The sequence below is a fragment of the Neoarius graeffei genome, chromosome 18 (assembly GCF_027579695.1).
Source record: "Neoarius graeffei isolate fNeoGra1 chromosome 18, fNeoGra1.pri, whole genome shotgun sequence".
Classification (NCBI taxonomy): Eukaryota; Metazoa; Chordata; class Actinopteri; order Siluriformes; family Ariidae; genus Neoarius; species Neoarius graeffei.
In genome coordinates, this window is record NC_083586.1 from 35,588,779 (window position 1) to 35,596,991 (window position 8,213).

At 41.4% G+C, this 8,213-nt stretch overlaps 1 protein-coding gene across 1 annotated transcript; it reads left to right on the forward strand.

Moving 5' to 3' along the window:
* Positions 1-2,037: 2,037 nt before the first annotated feature.
* si:dkey-1h24.6 (cytotoxic T-lymphocyte protein 4) lies at positions 2,038-7,705 on the forward strand. Its single transcript, XM_060899500.1, has 4 exons — positions 2,038-2,371; positions 4,273-4,605; positions 4,760-4,884; positions 7,201-7,705. The coding sequence occupies exons 1-4, from the start codon at positions 2,287-2,289 to the stop codon at positions 7,369-7,371; spliced, it is 714 nt and encodes a 237-aa protein (XP_060755483.1). The 5' UTR covers positions 2,038-2,286; the 3' UTR covers positions 7,372-7,705.
* The last annotated feature ends 508 nt before the right edge of the window (positions 7,706-8,213 follow it).

Genomic DNA, 8,213 nt, shown 5'->3' on the forward strand with positions numbered 1-8,213 from the left:
ACATGATAATAAGTGAGTAAGTGCATTACTGAGTGTCTGAGCAAAGAAGAGCCTGAACGTTGCAACCTCCCTATTGGCTGTTTGTAAAAATGTATCAGTTGTTGCCCTTCCCACGGGAATCATCGCGGGCTCGAGAGACGAGACCTGACGAGTTAGTTCGTTGGTAGCAGAACAAAATGTCTGGACACAAATCGGGTTTTCAGAAAATGAAAGAAAATAAACGGAGGGTCGAAAATACAAAAAAGGAGGCAGAAAATGCAAAACGAGTTTTAAGGTAGGACAAATGGTTACTTTTTAAGGCAGCCCGCCGTGGTTGCAGGCTTTCAGTTGTGTCATTGAATGGTAACTTTTCTGAGGCAGCCCGCCGTGGCTGCCTGCAGGCTTATTTATTATAGCCCATTTAGTTAAAATAGTTGATATAAAATGTTTATAGTTATAGTTATGTGATGGTTGTCCTGATTTAGACTGTTTTTTTTGGGGGGGGGGTTTGCGCGATGTTGCACCCGGGTCCAGATTAGGGCAGAACCGGCCCTGGCTACATTTCAGGTGTAGTTTGTTTTATGTATGTATGTACTTGCATAGATCTGTACTTGATCTTCCAATATGGCGCCTAACAAAATCTCGCAGCGCGGTGACGTCATGCGGTAGCCCTCTATAGGGCCTGACTAGCCTTTGGTAACACACTAAACGAATTATCTTTCAGTTTTGGCACTTTTTCTGTTTGTGTAGATGGGAAGACATACTGAGAATCCAAATCGCCAACATTTGAAATAATAATTGTTTTGAATTATTTCTTGTCTTATTTAATGAAGGTTGTAATAGAATTAGCCTACATTTGGCTTAAGCTGGATGAGACAGAGATATAATTTTATAGCCATTTGTTAAACAGCTGACAGGGAACATAATTAACCGTTCCGGGAATGAAATTTTTTTGTTCTAACCGGTTCGGGAACGTCTATTTAATGGTGGAACCCAAAACCGGAAATGTTAAAATTCCGTTTCTGTTCGGAACGAACCAATAGGAAAAAAATTCTGGTTCAAAGCCCTGCATTTACTTCAATATTAAAGCAAAGCAAATGATGAAACAGAGTTTATTATTATTATTATTATTATTATTATTATTATTATTATTATTATTATTTCACATCACATTAAATCACTTGACTTTTGCCTCAGTGTTTTCTTACTATTGCTTTCTGCACATGTGAAAAAAAAAAATTAACCCTCACATTCATGAGGGTTTTTGTTCATAAAGCTCTGATTTTTTTTTTTTTAATTTCTCTGCCTGCTATGATTTGCATCCATCCATTATCTGTAGCCGCTTTATCCTGTTCTACAGGGTCGCAGGCAAGCTGGAGCCTATCCCAGCTGACTACGGGCGAGAGGCGGGGTACACCCTGGACAAGTCGCCAGGTTATCAAAAAGACAAACAACCATTCACACCTACGGTCAACTTAGAGCCACCAGTTATCCTAACCTGCATGTCTTTGGACTGTAGGGGAAACCGGAGCAAACCCATGTAGACATGGGGAGAACATACAAACTCCGCACAGAAAGGCCCTCGTCTGCCACTGGGCTCAAACCCAGGACCTTCTTGCTGTGATGCGACAGTGCTAACCACTACACCACCGTGCCGCCCCTGTTCACAACCAAACATTTGATAATTACAATCAGTATGATGTTGATCATCCTTGTCTTTGGCTTCCATAGCAGTCATAGACATGAATATTTCATCTGATTTAATACATCCTGAGTAGCTTATCACTACCTCAACATGATGGTGTCCTTAAATCACCTTGGGCATGTGCTTACACTTAGCAAGGGCAAATGACTCAGCCGCCCACTTAATGTATGGGGCAACACCCTAAGGGTCTCTGCTTCCCCTTGAGAGAAACACCTGACAGTGTAGAAAGAGAGGTGATGCTTTACTCTGAGACACAACATGCAAAGTGATTGCATGTGCAGGGAGAGAAAAGAAGCTTCCTGCACACTGTATGGGGATGTGCCTTTGCTCTCACAGTGTGGTTTGTGCATACGTGTATCGTTTCACTTTACAAAAAGAGTGTAAGCTCTCTTACTGCACTATTGTATAACTTAACTCTGCCAATGTAAAACGCTTTCAGGTTAGGAGAAAAGAACTGTTGCGTTTACTCAGGTTACTGAATAACAGGAGTATTTCTGCTTTGGTATTAGTCTCGAGTAAATAACAGTACAGGATTAGCAGTTCCGCATTTGTTCGAGCGAACAGGAGCACTGTAGTCTCTTCTTGAAAGTGTGTAACGAGAGATGAAGGCTTCCTGGCTGTGTGCGACCCTCCTGTCCCTTTTCCTTTCTAGCTGTGCCCTCCCTGAGAAACAGTGTCAGTGGAAAGGTGAGTTTTAAATCCCTCCATTACTAATAGCACTACTACAGGTGGCTAAAGACATCTTATGACTTTATTCTTTTCAAATCTGGAATTGTGGAAATAAATATACAGTACATATCATGTAGATGCAACCAAAACAAGTACTCAAATATAAACCTGATACCAGTAGTGTTTTATGAAGTTAAATACAATGTACAGTGCATGCAAGATAAGATTTTATCTTCACATATTTCACAGGTTTAGAAAAACAAAAAAACAAAATGGCAATCGGGGCACTCTACCAACAGCTGGATGTTAAGTCATTATTTTCACAGAGAACCTTTTTTTTCTTGATAAAAATGACATTTTCCTTCCTAGCCATTTTAAACATACTTAAGTGTTGTAAATCTGCATAGCTTGCTGTATTTCTTGAGGTTGATGTACAGTTCTGTGCAAAAGTCTTAGGCACGTGTAAAGAAATGCTGTAGACCAAAAATGGCTTAAAAAATAATGAAATGAAATGTTTCAGCATTGGAAAAAAAAACTATAAACCGTAATCAGTAAGCCATAATAAATGAAACAAAGTCAATATTTGGTATGAGACGACCCTTTGCTTTAAAAAATTGTAGCCTCAGGTCCAATGAGTGCAGTTTTATAAGGAAATGAGCTGTAGGTTTTACTGAACATCTTGCAGAACCAACCACAGTTCTTCTGGACACTTTGACTGGTCACACTCACGTCTTCATTTTGCACCAAAATCCAGTTGCCTTCATTAATAAAAGTGATCCCTTATGTAATATGCTGCTCAGATATAATTGTTTTTTTTTTCTATAACACTGAATTTTGTGCTGGAAAACGAACGTTTGGACTCTAAAATGTTTTTGTACTGACTCGATAATGTAGAAGTCATAAAATAGAAATCTATAACAAAGTTTGGATGAAAAAAAATACGGTGCCTAAGTACTGCGCACAGTACTGTATGTTTTTATTACAAATGCTGTACTCTTACATGGTTAAATTTTATAATAGGTTTAATCTATATATAATATATTTAAAAAAAGATACTGTAGATTCCTAAGTGGTACTTTATGGTAGAAGATATTCAAATCTAATTAACATTCATCTTTTCCATCATTTATTCTGAAAAGAGTGTTCAGTTAAGGTTCACCTAAGATCTTGATTTCAGTATGAACATCACAGGGAGTGTCAAAGAGTTTCCGTGAGCTGATGATTCAGGCTTTCCTCACATTCTTCTCGCGTGTCTTTGTTCGACTTCAGTGACACTATTTCTCCATCATATCTACAATCTGTAAACACAATAGTGAATAAGGTGTGAAAGAGAGAGAGAGAGAGTGTTTTGGAACAACCCAGACATGTGGGAAGAAATGTATTGACATATCAGCAGTGTTTTTTTTTCGCAGGGTGTTGGGGAGGGGGGGGGGGGAGTTTTGGTCTCTGAGAAATAGAAATTTTCTGCAAAACTGCAAAAAGACTCAGGATATTGTCCTCTTCGTGTTGGACATTTGCTTCAATTTGAGGTCAAATCTAGTTTCTGAAAAATGGTTATGGAGTCAAGTCAGCAAAATATAAAACTGTTTTTGTACAAAAGACACTGAGGAAACAGAAATGCTTCAAGGACACAGGAAACATCTGGTTTGTGGTAATCCTTTAGCGCACGAGACACGTTCTTTATCTTTAATAAGAGGCGACAATTAGCCATACAGCTGTGGTTTCACAAAAACATTGTAGCAAAAAACCCCTATAACTAAGGCTTGGTTCGAAGAATTTCATCGTTACTCTGAATTTGACACAAGCAGGCATTCAGCAGATGACAAAGAAATGAACCAATTGCACATCAACTGTTAGACTGAACTCAATAACACCTTTCCAAATCTCTTGACTTCTTCCCCCCCCTTTTTTTTTTACAGACAATATCCCAGAAATTCAGCGTGTAAAAGATCGCAGCAATGTTTTCATGCCCTGTCCCAGTTTTACAAAAACGGATATGATGTTCACGTTGTATAAGGACCAAACTGAAGTTGCTTCCATCACGTACAGGAATATATCACTTGTGAGCCCCACGGACCATCTAGGATACAGAATGAAACACCGTGTAAATGCCATTGACAATACCACTCATTTCATCCTATACAATGTGACGATGAATGATACAGCCTTGTACACGTGCACAGCTCAAAAGACCTACCCTCCTCCCTTGGTAAAAGTCCAGGAGGAACCTCAGACCATCGTGATTGTTGAAAGTGTGTAGGAAACAACATCATCTTTTTCTCAGTTTATTAGTATTGTATATTTTAGATCATTTTGTAATGAAGTATTGAAAGCCAAAAATGATAGAAATACTATAAAAACTGAAAATGTGTCAAACTGGGAATAAGACTTATTTCTTCTCTATAGAAAATGAATGTCTGACTTGCTGCAAAATACCAGAACCTTCTCCCAGTCATCTGCCCCTATGGGTGGGGTTTGGGGTATTGGGCGTATATGGCCTGATAATCACTTGCGTTGCATTATCACTGAGGGTGAGTGTTAAAATTATTTACATAACTGTGAACTAATAAGAAATAATGGTACTTAGGCTCCCTGTCATTCTCCTTTTATAGATCTACTACTGCTACCATTGATAATAATAATAATAATAATAATAATAATAATCATAATAGGCAGCATGGAGGTGTAGTGGTTAGTGCTGTCACCTCACAGCAAGGAAGTTCTGGGTTCGAGCCCAGTGGCAGACGAGGGCCTTTCTGTGCGGAGTTTGCATGTTCTCCCCGTGTCTGCGTGGGTTTCCTCCGGGTGCTCCAGTTTCCCCTACAGTCCAAAGACATGCAGGTTAGGCTAATTGGTGGCTCTAAATTGACCGTAGGTGTGAATGTGTGTGTGAATGGTTGTTTGTCTCAGGCCAAGTTTACATTAGACCGTATCTGTCTCGTTTTCTTCGCGGATGCACTGTCTGTTTACATTAAAATGCCTGGAAACGGGAATCCGCCAGGGTCCACATATTCAATCTAGATCGTGTCTGGTCCGGTGCTGTGTAAACATTGAGAATACGCGGATACGTGGATATGCTGTGCTGAGCTCTAGCTGGCGTCGTCATTGGACAACGTCACTGTGACATCCACCTTCCTGATTCGCTGGCGTTGGTCATGTGACGCGACTGCTGAGAAACGGCGCGGACTTCCGCCTTGTATCACCTTTCATTAAAGAGTATAAGAGTATGAAAATACTGCAAATACTGATGCAAATACTGCCCATTGTGTAGTTATGATTGTCTTTAGGCTTGCCATCCTTCCACTTGGGCGGCACGGTGGTGTAGTGGTTAGCGCTGTCGCCTCACAGCAAGAAGGTCCTGGGTTCGAGCCCCGGGGCCGGCGAGGGCCTTTCTGTGTGGAGTTTGCATGTTCTCCCCGTGTCCACGTGGGTTTCCTCCGGGTGCTCCGGTTTCCCCCACAGTCCAAAGACATGCAGGTTAGGTTAACTGGTGACTCTAAATTGACCGTAGGTGTGAATGTGAGTGTGAATGGTTGTCTGTGTCTATGTGTCAGCCCTGTGATGACCTGGTGACTTGTCCAGGGTGTACCCCGCCTTTCGCCCGTAGTCAGCTGGGATAGGCTCCAGCTTGCCTGCGACCCTGTAGAAGGATAAAGCGGCTAGAGATAATGAGATGAGATGAGATGAGATGAGATGAGATGAGATGAGATCCTTCCACTTGCAAGTGGTAAGTGATATGCACTGGGATCACACACAGCGGCTCAGTCCCGAATCACTGCTTGTGCACTTCACTCGCGCGCTCTGTGAGCTGCGCAGGGCCGGAGTGTGCACCCTCCAGAGGGCACTCGCTGTTCAGGGCGGAGTGATTTGGAGCGAAGGATGCCTGCGGAGCCGAGCATATCCGTGTATTGGTGTTGCTGTGTGCACGCGAATCGTGTATTGGCGTTGCTGTGTGCACACTAATCGTTTTAAAAACGTTAATCTGATGATCCGCTGATACGGTCTAATGTAAACCCCACCTCAATGTGTCAGCCCTGTGATGACCTGGCGACTTGTCCAGGGTGTACCCCGCCTCTTGCCCATAGTCAGCTGGGATAGGCTCCAGCTTGCCTGTGACCCTGTAGAACAGGATAAGTGGCTACAGATAATGGATGGATGGATGGATAGATAATAGGTGGCATAGTGGTGTAGTGGTTAGCACTGTCACCTCACAGCAAGAAGGTTCTGGGTTCGAGCCCAGTGGCAGATGAGGGCCTTTCTGTGTGGAGTTTGCATGTTCTCCCCGTGTCTGTGTGGGTTTCCTCCAGGTGCTCCATTTTCCCCCAAAGACATGCAGGTTAGGTTAATTGGTGGCTCTAAATTGACCGTAGGTGTGAATGTGTGTGTGTGTGTGTGTGTGTGTGAATGGTTGTTTGTCTCAATGTGTCAGGCCTACGATGATATGGTGACTTGTCCAGGGTGTACCCCGCCTCTTACCCATAGTCGGCTGAGATAGGCTTCAGCTTGCCCGCGACCTAGCATAGGACAAGCAGTTATGGATAATGGATGGATGGATAATAATAATATCAGAAGTAGTAATAGTACTGTAATAGCGTTAGTAGTATGGCATAGTAGTATGGATAGCCACTTGCCTTGCTTTGTCATTAATGTTGTTAGTGTCAAATGTTGTTTTTTCTAATAATTAATAAATTATTATTATTATTATTAGTAGTAGTAGTAGAATATCCTCTTTGGGTATCTATCTATCTATCTATCTATCTATCTATCTATCTATCTATTGCACAAATATGAAATGTATCGTAAGTTCACTTTTAAGTGCAGTGTAACAGACTGTGCTTGGCTTTCAGTTCCGTCTGAAAAAAGAGGACATGGCCACACATGACTACATGAACATGAAGCCACGAACACGGTGGAGGAAGCAAGGCATCCATCACCCAACACACCTTAGCTGGTACAACGACACCAGCAATGGCACGGCAGTCAGCAAGAAGCTTCCAACCAAAGGAACATCCGTTTAACTCCAAGATTGATTTCAAACATATTACCCCAGCACTGCATGTTTTACTGTTTTTCCTGCTCTAATCCACCTGTTCGAATCACATAAAGTATATATTAATTAGTTGACGGGTTTAGTCAGAGTGTGCTGGAGCAAAGAGAACATTCAAATATGCAGTGCAGGGGGGAAATACTGCACTAAACAAACTTTTATTCAACCACCCACACTCTTACTTGTGCAGAAACTGTAGCAAAGCTATAGGCTAAAGGTTTTATGTAGTTTTCTATTTGTGTCTTGTTGTTCATTCAACCACTGTTGTGTTTATGTTGATAATAAATTTCTAACTTGTTAATCAATATCTATTTAGTCACATGTGGATCCCTACACCGGAATTATTGGCAAGCCTTAATAAAAAAACCAGAGTATGTCGTCTTATACAGTTTTATTTAAGCACAATATTACTTCATCTTAAAGCTAGACGGCCTTTCGATTTCATAGAATTGGTGAAATTTAGTTCCCGCTGAAATTTGGTCATTGTGATATCTGTTTATTTCTGTGATATCTCACACAATATCAGGCCATTCTGTAGCTGGGAAATTATTTAATTTGAGGGGATTCCCTAGCAAATAATTTACATGAAATCACTTGCTTCGTGCAGTCAAACAGACAGAGGAAGTCCGTGTGTGCATGCGCAGGTTTACTTTCTTCTTCTAATTCTTTTGGGTTTTACAGCACCTGGCACCCAGTGTTGCTTTACTGCCATCTACAGGTTTACCTTTGACCGTGCACTGACAGTTACATCATTCTGTTGCTAAACGAACAGCTGATCACACAGAGGTACTCGCTGACCGCCGATATTTATTA

Bases quoted from the DNA above. Each gene is read 5' to 3' on its own strand.
- si:dkey-1h24.6 (XM_060899500.1), top strand. From the start codon at position 2,287: ATGAAGGCTTCCTGGCTGTGTGCGACCCTCCTGTCCCTTTTCCTTTCT. The intron at 2,372-4,272 runs GTGAGTTTTAAA...TTTTTTTTACAG, and splicing joins GAAACAGTGTCAGTGGAAAG to ACAATATCCCAGAAATTCAG. The intron at 4,885-7,200 runs GTGAGTGTTAAA...CTTGGCTTTCAG, and splicing joins GCGTTGCATTATCACTGAGG to TTCCGTCTGAAAAAAGAGGA.